Source organism: Phascolarctos cinereus, unplaced genomic scaffold (genome assembly GCF_003287225.1).
Source record: "Phascolarctos cinereus isolate Bilbo 61053 unplaced genomic scaffold, phaCin_HiC Scaffold_2;HRSCAF=192, whole genome shotgun sequence".
Classification (NCBI taxonomy): domain Eukaryota; kingdom Metazoa; phylum Chordata; class Mammalia; order Diprotodontia; family Phascolarctidae; genus Phascolarctos; species Phascolarctos cinereus.
Genome location: NW_027555625.1, coordinates 58181039 through 58206545, shown reverse-complemented (window position 1 = coordinate 58206545; position 25507 = coordinate 58181039). Strand labels below are relative to the sequence as shown.

Genomic DNA, 25507 nt, shown 5'->3' with positions numbered 1-25507 from the left:
AAATTTTTGGACTAAGCCAATATGGGAATTTGTTTTACTAGCTTATGCAAATTTGTTTAAAGTTTTATATTTTTCTTTTTTTTTTCCTTCTCAATTGAGGGGGGTGAGGTAGGAGGAGGGTGAGGTGGGGGTAGCGAAAGAGGGAAGAAGGGGGAAGAAAAGATGGAAGGATGGGGACTAGTGACAGATTTGTCTCCCAAAAAGAAAAAATAGAGTTATGGAAGCATTTTTTAAAATATACAAGAAGAAAAATGAAGTAAACAAAGCCAAGCAGGACAGCTTTGAAAGTTACATATTGAATTTATTATATACTTAACAGGAAAAGCAACCTATATATAACAGAGCTTTATAGTTTCACATACAATCTTTTTTCTGGTCTATTACAATTGAGGAAATGCTCATTTTGTTTGGAATGTTTTAAGTTCAGAATTTTTTAAAAAAATTAAGAAAGCACACAATCTCTGGAGTCTGTTAAGCGTTCAAATCCTCCCTCTGATATGTGTTTTCTAACACTGGGCAGTCATTTAAGCACCCTTGGCCTCAACTTTCTCATTTACAAAAGGAGTGGCTGGACTAACTTCTCTCAGAGGACCCTTCCTGCTCTGATCTATGACCCAACGGTGTGAAGACCCCTAAAACCTCCACCTCCGAGAACAGCACAAAAAGCAAAACTGTGACCCTACCGTCTCGTCGTTGCATATTGAGTGGATCTGAGTGCCAAACATGACTGCGGTGAAAGCGAGAAAGAGCAGACCCTCAAGGCACAAGAAGATCAGCAGGATTACAGTTACAGGTGGAGAAAAGTCACTGCATTCTGTGGAAGAGGTCGAGAGAATCGTTCATTAAAGCAGAGAGCATGTCCCCAAACTTTGTCACTGTGAACAGAAAGTTCACCTCCCGATGGTACAGGAAGGACTGCATCCGTCTGGCAGAAAGGCAAACCCGCCTGCAGAAAAAGGCATGCGCCAGGGCCGCTCAGAGAAACAAGGCTTTCTGTCTGGGCGTCTCGGAGGCCTGGCCCGCTCCACCCTAGGCCAGTACAGAATACACCTGACAATTCTGTTTCCTGGTCAATGGTTTCACCATCTGATTAGATGGGAACTACTCGGTTTTTGTGAATTGTTTAAAAAAAAAATAAGCTGGGATTTTTTAGTTTGTTTTATACTACAATAGAAATTATATTATTTTTTAAACTGTGTAGGAAATTTAAAAATAATTTACCGTCTAAGAAAATACAAAAAGTAAGCAACCTGCACTTTCCACAGTGAAGCTCTGATTACTAAACAATCTTTGTACTTGAGCAAAGCTGGCCTGTCTCATTCACAAAGAGAAATAACCATGATAACACGCTTCTCTTTCTTTTTGCACGTTACAAATACTACAAACCCATTTGTAGTTGAGCATATCACCACTTGTGAACCACAACATCATTTTTAGCCTCAAAAATGGAGAAAATGGCATAGCACAATCAGGCAATTGTAAATGCAAGAGGTAATTAATTCAAGGTAGTCCTCACAGGGCTAACCAAGAAAATTATTGGTTTAGATCTCACTCTAAACAAATATGCATATGTTGCCTCACATCCTAAACTATTTGAGTTAATTAAAATAAAGTTATTTTTCCTTATATGCCTAGTCCTTTTAAACAAAGAATGACTTTTTCAATTATATACAAAACTATAGACATACATGATACATGCTTAATTTTGGGCACTGAACAAATTAATCTTTTTACTTCTCAATCTCATTCAGCTTGAATGACGGACTGGACATTAGTTTCTTCCACACTTGGGATCTAAATGAGAAGACTGACAAAATAAAAGTCCAATACTTTTCTGTTTCTTCTCATATTAAAGAAGTGTCTGCGTATTCAGAACTTTCTCACAGTTCCAGCCTAGAAGCACTGTTCCTGGTGCCCCAGGCTGCGATTTTCACCTCTACCTACAGTTAGCTCTCACCTCCTCAGTTGACTAACTGCTTGCGGTCTGCAATTCAGCAGAAGCCCGAAGAAAAGTTTAGAGAGAGCGGAGGAGACCACTGCATCCTTGGACAGCATTTCAGTTCAGTAACTTGGAGGTGTCTCTCCTCCCCTCACCCTGATTCATCCACCAGGAAAGGCCTTTTAAACAAAATCAGAATTACCAATCCTAACCCCTTAACTCGCCCAGGGAAGAGCTAAACCAGACACACAGTGAACTGATGCAGGGAAGGGAGAGCTGCTCAAGCTGGCATTTCTAACACTAGTCTGAGAGATTAATGCCACACATCTCTACATAGAGCTGAGGGAGTAGGGGGATAAGATGGGAAAACTGGATTATTTTCCAGTTCTTCCTTTGTTGAGCTTTTTTTTTTAAAGTGTTATAAATTTCCAGGATATCAAAGTCAAGCCAAATATAAATGGTTTTCTGATTATTCTTAGCGCTTTCTTCTAACAGATATGAGCCTTACCTACTGTGTCATAAAATTTCTCCCTTCTCTATAGTAAATGCTTAGGGTAGGCTTTAAGAAAAACTAAATGTCTTTCTCTTGAAATTTTTAGCAAAGACAACACAGCCAGCTTTCTAAAAATGGTTTAGTGTCAAGTCTTATCCCAAAGAAGAAAATGAATTTCTCTTAAAAGGAAACAAAAATGTTGACAATGGGTAAAAGAAATGTAAAAGAAATGATTATCTAATTTATTTTGCTATCTCTCCTATTAGTGAAGGTAATTTGGTTAAAAAAAAATCAGTGTGTGCTGGTAATATTTTGCACTCATTTGCAAGGCCATCCTAATCAATGATGCTACCATTCAGAGCTTACATAAAATCTAAACTATATCCCTGAACCAAGTCAGTAAGATGTCTGACATGCTATCCTCAATCAGAACCAGTCTTTTTGAAGCAGTTACTATTGGCATCTAAGGACAACACTCAACTTCAACAAATGGGGATTCACACTAATACATACACATTACTAGATAAATGCTTTTGAGGGCTTGTTTGGTTTTTTTCAGCAGTGATCATAAATTTGCATTGACCAGGCCCGTTGTAACCCATCACTGGAGGTACAAGAGAACTGCCTAAGAACAGTGGGAGGTGCAGTGTGTAGCTATGACAAAGCCAAGGTAACTGGGCACGAGGGGACACAAGTCTCCAACCACTTTAACAAGATTAGGCTCACGATCTCACTAATCACACTCACACACTGCACACATGCTCTCACACACTCACATGCTAAAATAAAAAGTATGTGGCTAAAGAAGTCAAGAGGAAGAGGGTAAGAAAAATAAATTTTACTAAAGTAGGACAGGCCTTCATGTCCACACTGTAAAGAGTATTAAAAAAAATTTTTTTTTAACAAATTGACTAAGAAAGGGAGAGATTTTTGCTAGGAATAATACTCTAATAGGTGGCAGAAAATAATATCAATTTCTATCTAGACACAGTATCTGCAACAAGCAACATAACCCCCCACAGAGCCAAATACGTATCTGATTATAAGGGAAAGCTGATTACATGGCTTCACTGTGGTGCACAAGATGGCAAGTCTTGGTGTTATGATGTAAAGACAATCTCATCCCAGAAAACCACCCAAAGTGACAACAAAAGATGTTCTCCCAAATCCTAAGTGTATTTTTTTTCTTTAAAGTATTTGCCACTGGGTGTAATATTTTGTTTCTTTGCACATGCAGTAGTATGGTAATGCTATTTCTGTATTTCTACCAACAATTTTTATACACCCACGTATGTGCTTACCAGTCCACTGCCCTCGGACACAGGAAAAAAACTGAAATCCACACAAGATCAGAGCATGAGCTGAAGACAGGGCTATATACATCTGGATAAGAGAAAAAGTAGGAGGGAATTGTAAGGCTGTGATCCATTGTGAACAGAAAAGGCTGACGGACGATAGTTTTCTTTCTATTCAGTTCCAACTGTCAAGTAAAATCAATGTACTAAGCACACAGTGAAAAAAGTTTAAAAAATAAATCCTTAAAATTAAATAGTATGACATTTATTAGCACCCCAAGGTCACACCGGAAAAATTCTTCTGTGGAGAGCAGCAGAAGGTAAGCATTTCTCATCTATGATGAGAGAGACCATTTTGGCCCAGGCCCAGAGAGAATACATGCAGCAAATAACTGGCAGCCACACAATTGCTACAACTTGTGCTTCCCTGGGAAGGACAGCTAGGGAGGAACTGGCTCGGTCCTAGGAGAAATATGGCGGCCAGAAGCAAATCATAGTCAAAAGAGTTTGACAATCACCATAAACCATCAAAAATTAATTTTTACTCACGGTAAAGAGCACAAAAAACCTCTGATTTTTTTCTCCCACACAATTGTTCACCCATGGGCAGTGGTGATCCATCTTCCGAATACATCGTTTACAAATACTGGAAAAAGGAAGTGGTTTTTATTTTATTTTTAATATTCTAGTGTAGAAGACTATCAGAATAACATAACTAAAACAAAAGCGCAAAGAAAATAAGGAGAAAGAAAATTAAATGGAAATATCAACAATTACATTAAGTCTCCAATTTACAAAACAGGTTGGGTTTCAAAAACTTCAGAGCATAAAGAAACAATGATTCCCATAGTACCAGGTTCCCAGGCCAGGCCACAGATCTAAAGTGGTAAGAATCTAATCACACCATTTACAAACATTTCTGCAGGGACATACGTCCTTAACTCCAGGCGGCAACAAGAAGATTTCCACTGCTGCAGCTGCTCCACTAGCCTCAGTCATGTCCTGCACTGTTTTTCTGAGGGGGCAGGCAGAGTCTGAGGTGAAGAGCCACAGGAAGTTGGGGTCACTTGACAGGACAGCACTCTGCTGGGAGCCAGTCTTTTTCTTCAGAGGACCCCAAAAATCAGCTCCATGAGTGGTCGTTTGGTTTGTAATCAAGATTTCTTTCTCCCCTGGTAACCACAGCGGACCAGAATAAAGTCTCAATGTTTCTTTCCTGCCTTCCTGTTCCTGCAGCAAGCCCTTCTCCCTTCTGGCATCTTCTAGTCTTCCCAGTCACAACTGGAAAACAAAGCTTTTATCCTAGGCTCCTCACCTTAGACTATGGAGGGAAGACAAAAGGTGCCCACAGATAATTATGCTGAGTCTTTTAAAAGCTGACAAAGGACAGAGGACTTTTGCAAGGTGATCTGCTCACAACAACCTTGAGAGGTAAAGCAGTACCAATATTTTCATCCCCATTTTTTGTACTGAGGAAATCAAGGCTGAAAGAGGGAGTCTGGCCCAGAGTCACACAGTAGCCTGCACCTAAACTTAAAAATCTAAGTCTGCTGACTCCAAGGAGGACTGTTGTTTCTAGTTAAAGCAGAGAGCCTCTCTGGGCACAAAAAAGAACTGAAGATTCACATACCTATCAAAAGAAAACTCACTAACAGAAACTGGAAGAAAGGAGAGAAAACATCGGTAAGACAACACTGGCCACAGTGGGTACCGATGGGGGATAGGGAGGAGAGGCCAATGAGAATGTACCTCATCCAACCCCCTGCCCCACAAGTCATGGAAGAACCTGCTCTGTCTAGGTTTAGGAACTGGGGTTCAAGGAGGAGGGGAGATTCTAGGCAGCAGCAGATCCAACAGCAAGAAGACTCCCTGGAACAATACAGCCGGAGCAGTCATTTCAAAGTGGCTGTTTCTATGTCTAAGCTCAGTACTGCCTGCCTTACTGCACCCATGCATATTTATAGTTACATCTCTTCAAAGCAATGGCTTGCAATCCAGGGGCTCTGGGATTCCCAGAAAAGGCCTGTGAACCTAGATGTGTACCAAGTATTGTTATTCTGATGCTGACTAAACAAATCTCAGATCTCAAAAAATCTCACACTTATGTAATTTTTAAACGTAAATACTGTTATTCATAAAATATATTATTGTTATAATGAAATGCATTAATGAATTCATAGTAGCCTTCTAACATGAGCTATTTCTTCAGGAAACAACTACCAACAATACAACTACTAACTAGGAGTGTCTGAAATTTCTGACATTATGATAGGATCGCTGTGGTTGAAAAGGCCAGAAATCACTGCTTTAAAGGTCTATGCAAATATTCTGAGTGGACACAAATTATTTTTGTAGTAGACTATTTTTTTAAAGGCAATGGGGGTTAAGTGACATGCCCAGGGTCACACAGCTAGTAAGTGTCAAGTGTTTGGTCTGAGGCCACATTTGAACTCAGGTCCTCCTGACTTCAGGGCTGGTGCTCTATCCACTGCGCCACCTAGCTGCCCCGACTACTTTCTAAGTACTACAGATATCTGAAAAAATGCTAAGGATACAATAGAATCACATTACTGAGAATTTGATGACAGATTCACTGCTAAAAAATAAAATACAGCCACAATTCCAATACTTTCCATATTTCCAGTTGGAATTCAGACAGCCATCCAGCAATGTATAATGACAACAACAGTGGGCCTGGAGTCAAGGGGGACCTGGTATGAATCCTCGTTCTGATCCCTGACCTCTCTGAAGCCTCAGTTTCTTCAATTATATAATAAGCATGATAATATTAACACAGCTCACTTTATAGGAGAGTTATGAGGGAAATAATTATGCAAATCTTAAAATGCTAAATAAGGATGCCTCATTATTATTACTATTGGGCTAATATTTATTTTCAGGCCTCTCAGTTTTAAGTGTATTAACATGATAAAAGCACCTTATAAGTACAAAGAAGGATAAATGCTAAGTATCTCCAACCACACATTAAATACCAAATCATACCATCCAATCACATTCAGAAGTTTTTGCATTAAATGCCCCATTTTAATAGCTCTAACAATCAACTGACTAATGATTAATTTGAAGGGTAATAACAGATCAGACTAGCAGGAAAGGCCTTGTGTGGGAGCATCCTTGAATTATTCTTTGAAAGAGGCCAGGGTACTTTTTTTCTGAGGTTAAGAGACTTGCCCAAGGTCACACAGCTAGTCTGAGGCCGAATTTGAACTCAGGTCCTCCTGACTCCAAGGCTGGAGCTGCCCCAAAGCTAGTGTGTTCTAAGAGGCATGTGAGAAGGGAGTACAGTAGAGAGCAGCTTGGGCAAAGGAACCAAGGCAGTAGATGGGATATCCTGCATAAGGACCAAGAAAGCCAACAGAACCCTCACTCACATTATCTCTGTGAAAGGCAGTAAAGGTCCCTAAGTCTGCAAAGGTTGGGGCCAGATTGTAAAAACACAAAACAGAAACAGGGTACTGATCAAAGCAGCGACAAGGGGCCACTGGAGCTGGCTGAGCAAGATGAATGAAACCATATCTGTGCTACAATTATCATTTGACAGCTGGGTGGAGGACAGATTGAAGAAGGAAAAGAACTGAGGAAGAGAAACCAATGAAAAGGTTCCCACGCTATTTTAGGGGAGAGATACTGTGTGGTGATCCTGTTAGTGGGTAGAAGGGGATGGATGCAAGAAGTGGCAGCAGTGATCTGACAGAGCACAGAGGAAGCGGAAGAAGGAGAGGACACCAAGGTGGAGAACCTGGCAGACTGGAAGAGCTGTGGTGCTCTGGAAAGAAATACCAAAGTTAGAAAGAGAACTACATGTGGGGGCATTTTGGACTTGTAATATATGACAGAGAGTTGGCAGCATGGGAAGATGGCACAGGGAGAAGAGAAAGGAAGGCTAAATAACCTTAGAGCCATCTACACAGAGATGGATGATAACTGAACTCATGATATCTGATGCTATCATCAAAAGGGCAGAAAGAGAAGGGGGCCCACACGAGGCCTGGGAGGAGAGTTAAAGTCAGGCGATCAGACTTGACCCATCACCCAGCCAAGGAGACTGAAAAGGAGCAGCCAGATAGGAAGGAGGGAACCAAGAGAGAGCAGTGATATAAAAGCCTGAGAGGAAAAAGTATCCAGGAGAAGAGGGCGGCTGACAGTGTGAAATCCTCCAGAAATCAGAAGGATGAAAATTAGGAAGAAGCCACTGGATTTGGCACTGAGACACCATCGGTAACTTCAGAGACAGCAGTTTCAGTTGAATGATGGGACTGGGTGTGCATGGATGATCAACCTTCCTAACAGCATGCAGCATACAATAATGATAAAGTGTCCATAGGAGAGAAGTTAGAAATCATCTAGTTCAGCCTCTTCCTATTACAAATGAAGAAACTGAGACCCAGGTAGCAAAAGTGATTTGCCCAAAGTCTAGGCGTTATCATCTCATAGGTTCTTAAAAGCTTATTTCTCTTTTATGGTCAATAAAGCACTTTCTTTACAACAACCCTTTAAAGTGGCTCAGAATTAGCTTTATTAGAGCAGCTAGGTAGTGCAGTGGATAGAGCACCAGCCCTGGACTCAGGAGGACCTGAGTTCAAATCCAGCCTCAGACACATAATACTGACTAGATGTGTGACCCTGGGCAAGTCACTTAACTCCATGGCCTAGGGCGCCTCCCCCAAAAAGAATTAGCTTTATTAACCACATTGCACAGATAAAGAAACTGAAGCTCAAAGGTAAAATGACTTGCTCCAGGGCACAGAGCCAGTTAAGTCAGAATTGGAACTCAGGTTTCCTCAATACAAATCAAGCATTCTAGCTAACTACCCCCAATCACCACCTCCTTTGGTGTCCAGACCGTCAATATCCAAATACTTTAAGCAGCTTAATATTAGCCTTGAATAACTGCATTTAAGTGCAAGTCTGCTCCAATTCCTTTCACAGAATCTGCTGCCTACCCCACTGACGTGATCAAAACTTGGTACTGCAAAGCCAAAGCCAAACCTGGTACTGTCAGCCAAACTAACTATGGGGATGATCTGAGCCACTACTTTCCTCCATGAACACATAAGGCTCAGTGTGATCTATGTAAATGACTTTAATATCACTTTAGTTATTAGTTACATCTGATGAACATATTATGAAATTTCAACACTAAAATTTATGAACTATTTCTGAGTAAACTAATATATTCTTGAATAAAAATCTAAAAATCTAAACAGCACTGCCTTTGAGTTTTTGTCTACTAGGTTTTTCTACTAGGTCTCTTCTAGAGAGTGGTCTGGTGGCCTAATTGGAGTTTGAGTTCACATTTTTTAAGAGGGAGAAGTACAGGGCAGTGCCAAGGCTGTTGTTCAACACCCCACCAGCCCCCAGGAGCTTCTACCTGCAGTGGTGTGCACGCTCGGGCTTGACACAGCAACATTTGGGACACTTGTAGATCACCTCACCAGGCTTTAGCTGCAGACTCTCCATGTACTCTTTAGTAGCATTGCCTTTGGGCACCGCCCCCTACAGGGTGAGAAGTCAGAGAAGAACCATCAGAAATGTGTCTTCACGGATACAACTGCTTCTGAACAGGTATTCTATATGAACACAGCCTCTGCCACTTCCACAAAAGGACACCATCAAAAGACTTCTGTGAAGAAGTGCTACGACATTTCCTAATCTCAAACCCTTCTCAAGTCAAATAAACAACCTCACTTGTTTTCTAGGCTTAACCAAGAGCCAGGAATACCTTAAAGTATTCCAACTTAACAGCAGTTTAATATTAGAAATAATAAACTTCTCCCAACTCCCCAGCCCATTTGAATGAAAAGTAAACTGATAAGTATTGTTCATATACAGCTTAGTGCCAAGTACAAATGAGAAAAGTTGTGAACATTTGCCTTACATTATTTTAGCTTACATTCTAAAATCTGTATACATATCTAGCTCAATCTACCTTGAAGAACATTCAAAGGTTCCCCAATCAATTTACCTTTGGTTCTAGTTACCCAAATCTTTTTTGTTGTATCCCATAGACACTTTGCTTGTTTCTACTGTGTCTCTGCTCATGTTGCTCCCTCCACTTTAAATGACTTTGTCTTTTTAAAATTTTTTTCTTTTTCTTTTCTTTTTTTTAACCAAGAATACAAACTTTATCTCAGGAAATTGATTGAAGATGTTGGACTAAAAGGCTCAGAAGCAGTAAGGTTCTTCTGTGCCCTCAACAAACAGAATACACATTAAAAAACCCCAGAGAAGAAAAATGGCTCAAAAAAAAAAACCCTCCCACCCAAAATTAAAAAAAAAAAACTCTTTTAGTATGATACAGTAGAAAAAGTACTGGATCTGAAGTCAGGGGGGGCGCACTAAGAGGCAAAAGTAGAAAAGGTCAGAAACCTAAATTGAGTTTAGGTGGAATACAAGAGGCAGTCATTAGGACCAGCTCATGAAAAAAGCAACCATTATTTGAGGGCATCTTGTGTCCAAGAAAGGAAACAGCTAACAAGCCCAAATGCTATACTGGTACTACCAAAACGTAAAAAGAATTCAGGGAAAACACCTAGCATATTAGGTGGTTCTTCTGAGGAGAATTTATTAGTGTGAACATAGACAACAATCATATAAGGTCAGATGGCATGAATAAGCTGTAATCCACACTGACGGAGAGAAAAATCTACCTATGCTGATTAAATTATAGATACACCAAAGTACTAAAACGTTTATTTCTTGAAGCAAGGGAATGGTATGATGTGATTAAAAAAACTATTTGAGGCTGATTTTCGAGGAGGGATCTCAAAGAGTTAAGGAGATCCAATTAGTGAAAATCAGTAAGATTGTATACTGCCTAAGGCCTGGAACTCTGACTCTGTATGTAACCCAAAGAATATCTCATATAGAGAAGATTCTCTGCAAATATTTGTCAAATAAATGACTTTGTTGAATAATAATGTCTAAGACCCTGTTATGGTGCAAACTCCAGATGATGAAAGTATAGATTAAACTGGTAGCTTTGGAAGTGGACAGGAAGGGGAAAATCTGAAATACTTCGAAGTGGGACAATTGGAAGATTTCATAAATCTAGTATACCAAGAATAGGGTGATGTTAGGGACAGGAATAGTTAAGTTGTAAAGGATGAAAACAGGCAGGAAGAGAACATATAAACAGTCAGCATGTTAAATTCAGTGGGGATATATATTTCCAAAATATATTCTGATCAATCATGACATCATTATGATCAATCCTTATGAGCAGGTATGCTCAGAGGAGCATAGACAGATATGATTAGAGGAGACCAAGACATCTTGGAGACCATCCAGTCAAATCCCTTTGTTGTGCAGGTGAGGAAGCTAAGACACAGAGAAGTTAAATGTTTTGACCAATGTCATACTTTTCACTGTAGCTGACCAAAATAGTTGTGTCTATGATTTAGCAAATTTCAATTAACTTAGTCTAAACCAATCCAGTTCTTTGCTAGCACCTAGCACAGTGTTGGTATTTACTAAATGTTTGTATCAAACTGAAGGTATATTATTAAACTTCTAATCATTTTGCATATAACCACACAAGAAACTGGTCTGAATACCCAGTTTTATAATAGGGACTGTATGGACCAAGATTTCCAAGTGTCACCAAACACCTTCATTTTTGCAACTAGAATGCAGTTTAGTACAGGAAAAAATGAATATTTCTGAAACTGACATATATACATACTAAAAAAACCCACAAATTTATTTATATGTGTGTTTATTAAAGGCATTGTTGTTTACTCAGTTGTGTCCAACTCTTCATTACCCCCAAGGCCTACAGCATGCCAATAGTGTCCGTGGGGTTTTCTTGGCAAAGATATTGGAGTGGTTTGCCATTTCCTTCTCCAGTAGATTAAGGCAAACAGAGGTTAAGTGACTCGCCCAGGGTCATACAGCTAGTAAGTGTCTGAGGTCAAATATGAACTTCCTGATTTTAGGCCCAGCACTCTATCCACTGAGCAACCTAGCTGCCTCCCAACTAAAGGTACCCTTAACTGTATTCATCTCCCAGGGGAGCAACTAAGCTTAATGACCAGATCATATGAAAACACATGATAATCTTGTACTTGAAGTACTAAAGTACTAGAAAAGAATTTTTTTCCCCAATTTCTTCAAGGATTCAATTATATTTATTTATTTTTGCCTCAGGCAGAATGCTAAGTCCTAGGAATGAAATGCTCAAAGATACAGCTCTACCACAGCATGGCTCTAGTTATTTCGAGAAACATAGCTTAGTTTTCTGCTGACCTTTTGCAATGTTTTGGGTCCCCAAAGATACAAATGAGATGGGGTAAACTTCCTAACCAAGCACAATCACCTCAAGCAGGCTATTTAAACAATAACCCTGACCATCAGATGCTTACATGTCTAACTTCATATATCATGTCCCAGAGACAGAAACATATCCTGATAGGTTTAGAAATAACCCTCCCCCCATAAACTTCAGGAACATCTCACTGACCCAGCATAAGTAGCAAAGATGGAATCTTTTCAACAATAACTACTCACATTAATCTAGCACTTTTACATATGTGATCTTATTTAGGACCCTCATGAAAACTCTCCCATTATGGAGGTTCAAATATCTGTCCTACAGTCAGGAAAAACGAGGCTCAGAGAATGAAGTGAGTTGTATGGTCAAACAGCCATGTGCCAGAGGCCAGATGAAGCGCCTGGCCATTCTGACTCCAAACAGATGGATTCTTTTATGCCTTCTTCGACAGAGGACATTCAACATGTTGCACTTTTCTTCATCCCACAGGGTCATCATCCCAGTAAGGGACAGCTGGGGGCAACGTCAAGCACACTGGTCTTTGAGTCTGTATTCTACCTTTGATACATGCTAGCTCTGTGATCCTAGGCAACTCACTTCTGTGCTCTCAGCCTCAGTTTCCTTTGCTGTCAAACAGGAATAATAATAGCCCCTATCTTCCAGGGTTGTTGGGAGGACTAAATGAAGTACTTTATGTAAAGCACTTAACTTTAACATGCCTTAGACACACTAGAGATTCTCATTGTAACACTCGTTCCCTGATTCTGTACCACAATGCAGGGAGGTATCAGAGGCCACTCAGTTATAAGTCCCATCAGCCTTGGGACTGCCCCTGTCCCCACGCTTTGTCTCTCTGGCGGAAGGGGGAGCCACGACCTCCAAACCCCGCACTGAAGGAGTGAGCTCACCTCAGACATCTATCTCATCGTTCTGCACCCCCGGCTGCAGTACTTGAGGATTTCTCGGATTGCTCCCATGTCAGGCACCTTCCCTGCTTTTTGGCCTTCTGTGTATTGTTTTCCCCCATTAGGCTGTAAGCTCCTTGTGGGAAAGGATTACCTTTTTTTGATATTTGTATTCCCAGTGCTTAGCATCGTGCCTGGCACAAAACATGGCCTTAATGTTTACTGACTCTGCACTATATTGAATGATCCCTAGAGAGGTATACTTTTGTCTTTGTCTGGGTCTTTTATTTTTGTTTTAAATTTTCCTAACTATCAATTTATTACTTCTAATCTGTTCTGGGCTGGGAAACCAGGTAACCAAGCTGGTTATAACTAAGGACAACATATAAGTATGTTATATATAAATATGTATGGTATTTTAAAGGTTTACAAAGCACTTTCCTCACAACAATCCTTCTAAGTTGTCCCTGTTTTCCAGATGGGGAAATTAAGGCTCTAAGAAGCATGACCACACTCACTCTCCTGGTTCTGAATGAGCCGAAGCATCCCACTTGGGTGCAGCACTTGTGTGGCACTTAGTAGGAGCTCCTTGTAACAGTACTCATCTTCGCAGTGGATAGAGCTCTGGCCTTGGAGTCAGGAGGACCTGAGTTCAAAGCAGGCTTCAGACACTTGACACTAGCTATGTGACCCTGGGCAATTCACTTAACCCTTATTGCTTCACCAAAAAAAAAAAAAAAAGAAAAAAAGAAAAAAAAACAGTATTCCTCTTCTAATGCATAGAGAATGCATCAGGAAGCAGTGCTAGGCTTGAAGCAAAGGAGACCAGGGCTTTAAATCTCACCTCCAATGCTAGCCAGCTTTGCAAACCCAGAGAGATCACTGAACCTTGACCCGTACTGAGGCATACATCCTATCTAACCAACTAAAATACTGGGTCCTAAGAGCAAGAGCCTATGTTTTTTATCTCTTTGCATACCCCAATGACTAACACAATGACCTATGAACATGAGGGATGCTCAGTCAAGGTTCATTAATAATGATACATTTAAAATAATACCAACAGGTTCCAAGGGCTTCTGGTATGGAGAGAACCACAGGCAATAGTACATGGACTATTACAGACACCTAATGACCCTTTTCACTCACTTTCGAGTTATTAACCAGGTTCTAAAGGAGGTTCCTGGTGATCTTTAGATAAGAGTGATTTTAATATACTGCTCCATCACTGACTCAAACTTAACTCACTCTCTGTCCCTTACTCAAAATGCCAAGCAGAACTCAAAATGTTAGGGACTAAATATTATTAAGTCTCTGCGACCAAAACCACAGCCACTACACCAACTTCAGGACTGGGGATTTGGTAGCAGTTAAAAAAGACAAGAACAAGTCCAGAACTTGGGTAGGTCATGCCATTGCAGAGCTCAGGCCACAAATGAAATCCATTCCATTGAACACTACAAGGCCTCTCTGTAGCATACTAACAAATAAAGAAAAATATTTAAATCCAATGGAGAAAGGTTCACTTCTCCTGAAGCTCTCTGATCTTTTGTGTTTTGGAGATTTGTGAAGGATGGCCTAGAATGAACCTGAAAGTTTGAGTAAAGAAGGATGTTGAAAGGTAAATGCTACTTGATGACACAATAAAAAGAAAAATATGAAGAACTGTTACAATTTAGCTCATCTCTCCTCTTAGCACCATATAAACAGCACACAATTTAAGCGCTTCAGAAAGGATGGTTCTGTGTAAGTTTTTCCATCTCTTGGAAGATGTGTTTATAGAGACAGCTAGGTGACACAGTGCATAGAGTACTGGGCCTGGAATAAGGAAGACCTGAACTCAAGTTCAGCCTCAGACACTCACTAGCTGTGTAACCCTGTGCAAGTCACTTAACCTCTGTTTGTCTCAGTTTCCTCAACTGTACAAAAATGGAGAAAATAACAGTCGTTGGGTTGTTGCGAGGATCTCATTTGAGTAAATGAGATCCTTGCAACATTTCTAAAGCCCTTAGCACAGTGCCTGCTACAAAACAGATACTTAACGCTTATTTTCTCCCTCCCCTCCCTTTATAGTACAGTTATACTCCAAACAATTCCAAGGCACAAGGACAAAAATCACAGCCAAAAGAAGAGGGAACAGAAGAGGTCCAAGGACCCATACATCAATATAACATTGCAACCCCACCCCCACCCAATTTATGTGATCAGAACTTTCCAGACAAAAGGAACCTGACAGAGATTACCTAGTTGAAATCTGATTTTATAAAGGAAAGTGACTTGCCCAAACTTGCTCAGCTAGTGTGCCCAGCCTCCTAACTCCAGGCTAGTGTTACTCCCACTAAACTGTGAGGACCCCCACCTTTAAGGAACAGTTTTCTTTTCCAATTTAATAAAATTAAAATGCCATGTATTCAGGAAATTCATATAAATAAAAATTTAAGATCAGATGAACAAGAAATACTTAGCTGTAGACTCAAAGGAGCCAGCTAAATTTAGCACAATAAGAGAAAATATCAATAAGAACACTAATATACTTACAGGGTCAGTTAGCATAGTTCTCAGATGAGATGACAGGGCTAGAACTGCCAAGCAGTTAAAAACCACACCGTTGATCACAGAGTACCAAAAGTCTTTGGAAGGTAGCAACATGACAAAAGTCACCACAAAGTCTGCATAGACAACTAGAAGCCATGTCATGACAGCGCAGACCATACCACAGCCATCCCGGATGAACCAAATTCTGTCTGCTACGTCAGCTTCAGATGAGGATGAGGATGAAGAATCATAATTCTCATTTTCACCAAGAAGGGGATGATGTTCCACATCACGGAACCTGTGCCCTGATGACTGCATGATTTCCTGGGCTTACCCTGAATTCGGGAGAAAGGCAGTGTTTATGTACACGTAAACACAACATCAAAATCAATAAACAACAGAGCTGTCCATTGTGCTAGAACATACGCCATCTTGAATGTAACATGTAAAATGAATTTTTTCTGTGGTCATTTAAAAACGTAATTTAGGTTTGAAAACAGACATCAAAGAACCAAAAATAACTCTAATTACTTCTGCTCTAAATTCCAATGGTTTTGACATTCACATCCTTGTCCACACCAATCAATACCACTGATCTTACTCATATAAACTGTGTCCAAATGGCAGTCACATCTACACTATAAAAAGAACAATATATCTTATAAAGAAGTTACATATTCACATGTAGTATAGTTTTTTCCTACTCTTAAAGTACCACACTGATTCCCAAGTCCACAGGATCACAGAATTTATGTCTTGAAGGGACCTTATCTAGTCCACTGTCTTCATTTTACAGACATGGAAACTGAGATTAAGTGAGATTGAGTAACTTGCCCAAGGCCACAGAGATACGAACTATTGAGTCACAGAATCTCAGAGTCAGAAACAACCTCAAGGTCCATCTAATTAACATTTAATTACCTGATTTTTTTTTTAAATCCCTTCTACAAGAACTCCCATAGTGATCACAGAAGTATGACCTCAAGTTATCCAGTGACAGGGAAGTTGATACCTTATTAACAATGAAAGTAACTTTGTTTTAGAAATGCTCTAAATGTATGCATTGGTTTTTACAATGCTGAAATTTCCGTCTCTTCACTATCTAGTCATTGCTACCCTAGTACTCTAAAAGGAAGTAGAACAAGTAGTGTCTTTTCTAAACAAAAGTCTATTGAAGTCTTGAAGACAAATGTCTTCCTAAGCTTTTTCTTCACCAAACTAATTATCTTTAATTCCTCCTGATGGGGATGGGATCTGAACACCTAAAAGGACAATGCCACATCTATAGGATCCAGACCCCAAAAAGGAAAAACCCTGGACTCTGCCACATGGCCAAACCTCTGGATTTCACCTGAGCTATAATCCTATCATCTGACCTTACATTATCACCTACGCCCAATCTCCCACTTCTCAGTTACCTTTAACCTAGCCTAGCTCTCCACTGTCTATTACCTCCAGAAGGCCCCCTGACTACTTCCCACCCTTGACCCTAGCTAGACCCCATTTTCAACCTCTCAGTCACTCCCATCAAGATCCTCCCTAGATCCCTCTCACAGTCTTTCTGCATATAAGGTTCATCTTGTCTCTATCAAGGTGCTCAGATTCTTCAAGAGTCTAGCCTACGGCTCAGATTTTTATAATGTAGCCAGTAGTTCACAAATGTTCAGATTCCTTAAGAGTCTGGCCAATATGGCAGGTCTTTACTAAACCTTGTCTTTGGCTGAAAGAAGGCTTGGATCAAATTCATTTAGGCAGGACCTGTGTGTCATGATTTTAGGGTCCCAGCACCCCTAAACCTCAACACCTCAATCTATCCTAACATGGTTTAGTTTCCATTCTTCTCACCAAACTGGTTACTCTCCCATGAATGTTCTATATCCTGTCAATATCCTTCCTGAAATACATTAAGAAGTGAACACAGTACTTCAGATGTGCCAGAACCAGGTACGATGCCACCACCCCCATCCCACCCCACCCTTTTGGGACACTATTACTCCATTAAGCCTACAACAGCATCTTTTTGGATGCCATGTCGCATTATAATAACTCTAATTTAGTCATATACAGTGGCCTTATCCTGTAATTTTAAGGATTAATTTTTTTAAAATCCAAATCAAGGACTTCAAATTAGTGTTAGTGGAGAGAATGCTAGATTTGGAGTGTGAAGTCCTGCTGGCTCTGCAGCCTACGTGACCTTAGGAAGACATTTCTGAAGGACAATTCTAAAAGCTCTCTAGTCCAATCCCTCATCTGTCTAATGAAGAAAGTGAGGCTACGGAAGGGAAACCTGGCCTCTGGATGACCTTGGGCCAAGTCTCTTCACCTCTTTGTACTATAATTTGCCATCTTCGTTTTGACATGAGACGTAGACTGGGATAGTGGACAGAGAGCTGGTATTGGATCTAGAAAGACTTGAGGCTGAGTCTTCAAGTATGCCTCTGACAAACTGGCTGCGTGACCCTAGAAAAAGCCACTTCATCTCTCACCGCCCTGGGCAACTAGAAGCCTATACAACTTCAGAGTACAGGTGAGTACTAGTGGAGAGGGTTTCCTAAAGCAATGAATCCCATCCCTATTCTTTAAGTCTGACATCACTTAATGGAAAACAGTGTAGACAGACAGCTGGCCTTTTTAAAGCTGGACAGCTGAGTTTGGGTGCTGCCTCTGAAACATGCTAGCAATGGGACCTAAGGTCAAGTCATTTTGTCTCTGGGTCTCAATTAACTCTCAAAATAGAAATTATAGATGAACCACAACTGCCAGATCTGTATTATGGAGGGTGTTTCCATGCCAGGAAGTTGTTTATGTTGATGAATTCATAGGCCCAGACAAAAAAAAAGATATAATTTTTAAAAATATTATATCCTATTTTCCAAGACCCAGAAAGGGAATCACCTTACTCAGTCCACATAATTACTCAAGAAAAAAGTTTACCTACACCTTCGCTAATGTTTTCTCTTCATTCCTACTTTCAGTCTGAGTCAAGGTTTTTCTACTTTGCATCTCCTTAGCAGTACATACATTAAACAATAGCAACATTGGTCTCCACAGTTAACTGCAATCCATTAAGTTTGGTGGAATGACAATGTGTAGGGGACAAGTGAAAGGGAGAAACAATTTATCCCTTTCTGTTATGACACATAATACCAAGGGAAATCCAACTACATATTGCAAAAGCTAGATACAGACAAAAAAAAAACAACCCAAAACACTGGACTTAAACCTAGCCATGTCTCTTGAATTCAACAAATATGTGTACTTATGTGCAACACTATGCTAGCTATACCAGCAAATCTATCATAATCTATAAACAGAATTTCCTGTTTGGGGCCAACATTTCTTCCCTCAGACTATATACCTAAGGAATTAAAACAGAAGTCAATGAGAAAATACAGCATGTTTCAGAGAAAAACATCTTTTAACAGCTTTATAGGAACACATCTATTTCACTGAGTGAAGCACTATTCCTACCAAATCTTGAAATGAATTGCTTTGCCCCACCCTGCTTCTGATCAATCATGCTGCTGCCAAGCCAGGCATGTTCTCCTGCCCTGTCTTTGCTTCCACTTTATATCCTTCCAGGCTCCATTTCACTGCTACCTTGGTCATGGTCTCTGCCAACCCCACCCACATCCCCCACCCATCAGAATTAATTTCTGCTTTGGATCTGCCTTGTCATTCTGTACCACTATTTACATATTTATAATTTTCATTACAGTTGTCTAGGTCCCCATATTATCACCCCTATTAAATTATTAATTCCTTGTTTTATTTAATTATAATATTCTTTACCACTTAGTATACTAACTTATAATACAATAATCATTTAAAGCTTTGGTGAATTAAGACAAGCTAATACCATTAATATTCTAGTTCAATGATAAAAACATCAATTCAAAGAATGACTAATACGGACGGGAAAGATGTTACACCATCATCACTCAGAAATATTTTTCCATATTTTCTAAAAGCAGGATGCTTATGCCTCTTGAGGCTTCTGCTGGCAACAAAACACTAGGCAAGATGAACTTTGGAGATGATCAAGTGTGAGTATTCCTAACAGTACATTTTATTTTTGCAACTCCAAAAATGTTTTTAATATCAATTTTCTGAAGATAATATTTATTCATTTTAGCTGCCCATGGGTAAGAACAATCTTACATGAATGACCAATATTAACAATATATGCCTCTTGTGTAACTCAACATTCAAAGAGTTCAGAGGAGATTCTGTAGAAACACTAGTGGTCTAAATAATTTAGCTTTTTGCCAAATGGTATTGCCCTCCACTTCAGGGAGGGGCAAAAATTAACTCTCTTCAGTGGCAGCGCAAACAAGGAGATTAGAGTACCAGCCAGGCAATTAACTGTAGGATCTGGGCTTTGTTAATGTACTTGTCATTTAGGATAGGAGAGAAGAAACAATCTAAGTCCCTTTCATCCTGAGAACAAATTATTTCATCCAAGAGGATGTTTCAATTCTAATAAAAGATTTTGAAAATGCCCTGAAAGTCTTTACATGAAAGACAAAACAAATTTAGTGCTAAATTTTTTCTTCTATTTATCATTTGCCATAATAAATAAATAACAAAAGGTTATATATGTAAACAAGGAGCCAAAAAAACAAAGCTACAAGTACTATTAAGAATAGCTAATATTTATAATCGCTTTAAGGTTTGCAATGAGCTTTTACATATATTATCTCATCTTATTCTCACAACCCTGGAAGGTAGGTGCTGTTAATATCATCCCCATTTTACATATTTGCAAACTGAGACAAAGGTAAAGCACCGTGTCCAGTGTCACACATTTAGTAAGTGTCTGAAGTGGGATTTGTCTCCCTGACTACAGGTCCAGCACTCTATCCAGTGAATCACCTAGATGCCCTCCTAGTAAGAAAGGAAGACTTGACTTAGAGGTTTCTTTAATCTCCTTTTCGAAAGATGCTTATCAGGTTCTATAAAGGAAATCTGATTAACATAAATAAAAGACTTAATGCACCTAGCAGAAGCTGGGGGGAAAAAATCCTTCCATGAAATATTTCTATATGTGAGCTCACTTAATACACTTGAATATGTTTAAAAAAAAAAAGAAATATTTCTATAGATAACTAGTGATTAGACTAAGCACCATTCTCCAATGAAAAAATAGTCAAAGGATATGAAAAATGCTCAAAAGAATTACAAACTAACAACCATGTGAAAGACTGCTCTACACTAATAATAAAAGAAATGCAAATCAAAACAACCCTGAGGTTTCACCTCACATCCAGAAAATTGGCACAGATTGGAATAGTCATTGTAATGAAAGGGTTGTGGGAAGACAGGCACACTAGTGTATGCAGGTACAGCTATAAACCAGCACAATCACTCTGCAAAGCAATTTGAAATTAGGGAAATAAAGTGTCTAAAATGTCCATATTCTTTGACCTGGAGATTCCACTACTAGGCTTATTATACCCCACCTAATTCATAAACAAGAAGAAATGCCCCATAAACACTAAAATATTTATAGCAGTACTTTTTATGGTAGCAAAAAAAAAAAACAAACTAGAAATAAAACAAATGCCCATCAACTGAGGAACTGCTAAACAAATTGTGCTACATGAACATAACACAATATATTATAGTGTTAAAAGAAATGACAAAGATGATAAATCCAGAGAAGCACAGACCTACATGAACCGACAGAGTGAAGTAAACAGAAACAAGAAAAAAAACCGCAGTGACTATAGCAATGTAAATTTTAAAAAAATTAAAAATTAAAAGTGAACACTGCAAAAAAAAGTGAATATTACAAAATTACAAAGAATAATTACTGCTCCAAATAAGAGAAATGAGAAGACACCCTCACCCCACTTCTTGCAAAGGTGGGAGGTCCATGGGTGGATACTCTGCACATATTTTCAGACTGCTTTCTTCTCTTCTTCCTCTTTTTCTTTTCCTTTAAAAATATTATTTGTTATATGGGAAGGCATTCTGGGAAGGGGGAAGGGATATTGGCAGAAATTCTGATGATGTAAAAAAATTAAAAGATATCAATAAAATATGTGCTAATAAGACACTACTCCAAATCACTAAGAAATATGCAAATACTGAAGGGGATGCAAAAAGACAGGCGCACTAAATACACTATCAGTGAAACTACGAAGTTCCACCATTCTAGAAATCATTTTGAAATGTCCATACCCTCTGATCCCAGAAATACCACTACTAGGTATATATTCCAATAGATTAAAGACTGAAAAAGAAAGGTCCATACACACTAAACTATTCACAGTAGTCTTTTTGCCATAATAAAGACCTGGAAAACAAATTAGGTGACCCATGACTAAGGAATGAATAAACAAACTCTAATACACGAATTAATACAACATTACTGTGCTATAAGAAACTATAAACGAGGATTCTATTAACTGATACAGAGTGAAGTAAGCATAACCAGGAAAACAATATGCGAAATGACTATAACAACATAAACAGGAACAACAACAAAAAGGAAACTGAACACTGGATAATTCTAAAGACCAAGCTCGGCCCCAGAGAAGAGCAGAGAAGATGCATCCCCTTTCTTTACAGAGGTGTGAAATACTGGACATGCTAGCACAGCGGGGTAGAGAGAGCACTGCACTTGGAGGCAGACAAACATGGGTTCCAATTTTTTCTCGGATACTTTCTGAGTGATCCCTGGGCAAGTCACTTCACCTCGGTTAGACTCAATTCTTATCTGCAAAATAAGGATTTTAGATTAGATGACCTTTATGGTCTATTTTGATTGGTTTTGCTCAATTATTTCCCTTCCTTTAAAAAAAATGTTATAAGAGATGGATAAGGAAAAAATTACTCAGAAATAAAAGTAAAACTAAATGTAAAAAAATGTTAAAGGTATCAATACTTTTTCTTTTAATTTTAGAATAAAAGAATTTAATATAAATGAAGAAAACCCACAGTGGATATAGAGCTCCAGCTTTGGGGGCAGGAGGACCTGAGTTCAAATCCAGTCTCAGACACTTGACATTTACTAGCTATGTGACCCTGGGCAAGTCACTTAATCCTGACTGCCTCACCAAAAGGAATAAATAAATTATTAATTAATTAAGAAAACCTTGAGAGTAAGTGGAAAATGGAAAGGGAATTCTGGATAATAGGAAAGAGAAGAAAATTTTAGTCCCAGATTACAGGATGTACAAAGAGCACAAGAAAGTCTTGTCACAGAACAAGTCAAAGGAAAAAGAAAAGAATTAGAAGAAAGTTAAAAAGTGGTAAGAACTGAAGCAAATAAGAACTAAAAACTCAATATGAAATAAGTTTACATAAAGCATAAGAGCACAGGGTTAAGTGGACAGATAAATGAGATTAAATTCTAAATACATTAAAGGGTTACAGACAAAAAGCTCCCCAAAATCTAAATATGCTGCTGACTAGCTGTAATACAACTCAATAGTCACTAATACCTAAACATACAGAAAACCACACAACATAACAGCTTTTAAAAAAGGTATTTAACCTGTCCCAGCACCACACAACACTCTTTAAACTTTAAAGAAAAAACTTGTTCTTAGTGCTATGGTATCATGGGAAGAACATCAGATTTGGAATCAAAGAACTCAGTTTCAAATTCCAATTCTGCTATTATCTTATCTATAAAATGAAGAGAATGAACTAGGTGACTGAAAAGCCTCTTCTGGCTCTAAATCATAGAATTTTATGCTGTGATTTATATATGTAAAACTGCTAAATGGCTAGAAATAGGAAAATCCAAAGAAAAAAATTTACAAATGTTAAAAAAAAAAACCAAAACAAAACCAGAGAAAGACGGAGGAGTGCCAGAAGATGACGGCACAGCCCAACGGCAATAATGCAGTTAATCACGGTTTCCAAACAACTCTTCCTAGTTATTTCAACAGTATTCCATCACATTTAAAACCAAAACTTATTCGGTCGCTCCTCAACTGATAAGCACTTTCCAGTTTTTTGTCACCACAAAAAGAGCCATTACAAATAGTTTTGCATATATGACTTTTTCTTCTTTTTCTAATCTCTTCTGTACATAATTCCTAATTGCTTTCCAGAATGGTTGTACCCATCCATAGTCCAACAGTGTATCGATGTATCTGTTTTTCCATAGTCCCTCCAACATTAATAATTTTTTTTTTTTTCTCATTGGTACCCTGGTGAAAAATGAAATCTCAGAATCACAAAATGGATTCCAAGAATTACTTTAATTTGCATTTTTCTAATTAGTAGTAATGTAGAACTTTTTTCCTATGTAGTAATTTTTCATTTTTTCATTTCTTTCATGGCTATAGATAGACTATGTTTCTATTTTTGAGAACTACCAGTTCATAACCTTAGACCACTTATCAACTGGGGAATGGCTCTTTTTCTTATCAATTTGAATCAGTTCTCTTGGAAATAAGACCTTTATCATAGAAGCTTGCTGCGTAATTTTTTTTCACGGTTAGTCATTTTGCCTTTTAATCTTAGCTTTTCTAGGTTTGTAAAAAAAAAAAACACAACTCAATTTTAAGTAATCAAAATTACTCATTTTATCTTCTGTGACCCTCTCTATCCCTTGTTTGGTTGTGAGTTTTTCTCCTATCTAGAGATCTGAAAGGCAATTTTTTCCACGTTTCCCTAATTTGTTTATGATATGACCTTTTCTATCCAGGATACACACCCATGCTATCTTGGCGTAAGTCATGAGGTATCTGTCCTAATCTAATTTTTTCCATACTGCTGTCCAATTTTTCCAGCAGTTTTTGTCAAATAGTGAGTCCTTATTCTAGTAGTTGTTTTTGTGTTTATCAAATTTTGAGGTACTAGACACACTGCTTCTATTATATCTCTAATCTGTTCTATTGATTGATCTCTATTTTTTAACCAATACCAAATAGTTTTGAGAATTAAATATTTTGTAACAGAATCTGATATTTAGCACTGCTGAACTCCCTTCATTTGCATTTCTTTCCATTATTCCTCTTGAGATTCGTGACCTTTTTTTCCCCTCCATATGAATTTTATTATTTTTTGCTAGTTTTATAAATTATTTCTTTGGTAGTTTAATTAGTATGGCACTGAGTAAGTAGTAAATTAATTTAGGTAGAAGTATCATTTTTATTATACTAGTTTTTCTACCCTATCCTTGAGCAAATAACATTTTCCCAATTATTTATTTCTGTAAACAGTTTATTATAGTAATAATTATATAGTTCTTGTGTCTTAGAAGGTTAATTCCCAAGTATTTTATTCTATAGTAATTTTAAATGGAATTTCTTTCTATCTCTTCCTAATGAGTTTTGGTTTTATAAACAACTACTGATGATTTAGGGGCAGCTAGGTGGAGCAATGAATAGAGTATGAGGCCTGGAGTCAGAAAGAACTGAGTTTTTTGGAGAGCAATTCGGAACTATGTCCAAAGGGCTATAAAAATGTGCACACCCTTTGACCCAGCAATAGCACTTCTAGGGCTGTATCCCAAAGAGATCATAAAAACGGGAAAAGGACCTACATGTACAAAAATATTTAGAGCAGCTCTTTTTGTGGTGGCAAAGAATTGGAAATTGAGGGGATGCCCATCAATTGGGGAATGGCAAGAACCAAGAGAAGGCTGTACACAGTAACAGCCATGCTGTACAATGACTAACATTGATAGACTTGGCTCTTCTCAGCAATGCAAGGATTTAAGACATCTCCAAAGGTCTCACAATGGAAAATGCTATCCACATCCAAAGAAAGAACTATACAGACAGAAGTATAGTATTTGCTATTTTTTTTTCTTCTGTTTTGTTTTGTTTCTTCTTTCTGGTGGTTCCTCCTATTGGTTCTAATTCTTCCCTACAACATCACTAATGTGAAAATATGTTTAATAGGAATGTATATGTATAGTCTATATCAGATTGCATACCGGTTTTGGGAAGGAAGGGGGGAGGAAAAGGGAGAAAAATTTAAAACTCAAAAGCCTATGGAAATGATTGTTGATAAATCAAAATAAATTTAAAAAAAAAAGAACTGAGTTCAACTCTGGCCTCAGACACTTAGCTGTGTGAC

The 25507-nt window shown here is 38.5% G+C and overlaps 1 protein-coding gene across 2 annotated transcripts in view; it reads right to left on the bottom strand.

Moving 5' to 3' along the window:
* Positions 1-25507, bottom strand: part of ZDHHC7 (zDHHC palmitoyltransferase 7) — a 50821-nt gene that overhangs the window by 4967 nt on the left and 20347 nt on the right. For both annotated transcript variants that reach the window (XM_078149401.1, XM_020989245.2), the window contains 5 exons: positions 15464-15795; positions 9120-9244; positions 4277-4373; positions 3734-3815; positions 684-814 (listed from right to left, as the gene is read on the bottom strand). In XM_078149401.1, coding sequence (XP_078005527.1) covers positions 684-814; positions 3734-3815; positions 4277-4373; positions 9120-9244; positions 15464-15778 — 750 coding nt within the window. In that variant the 5' untranslated portion in view covers positions 15779-15795. The remainder of the gene's footprint in view (positions 1-683; positions 815-3733; positions 3816-4276; positions 4374-9119; positions 9245-15463; positions 15796-25507) is intronic.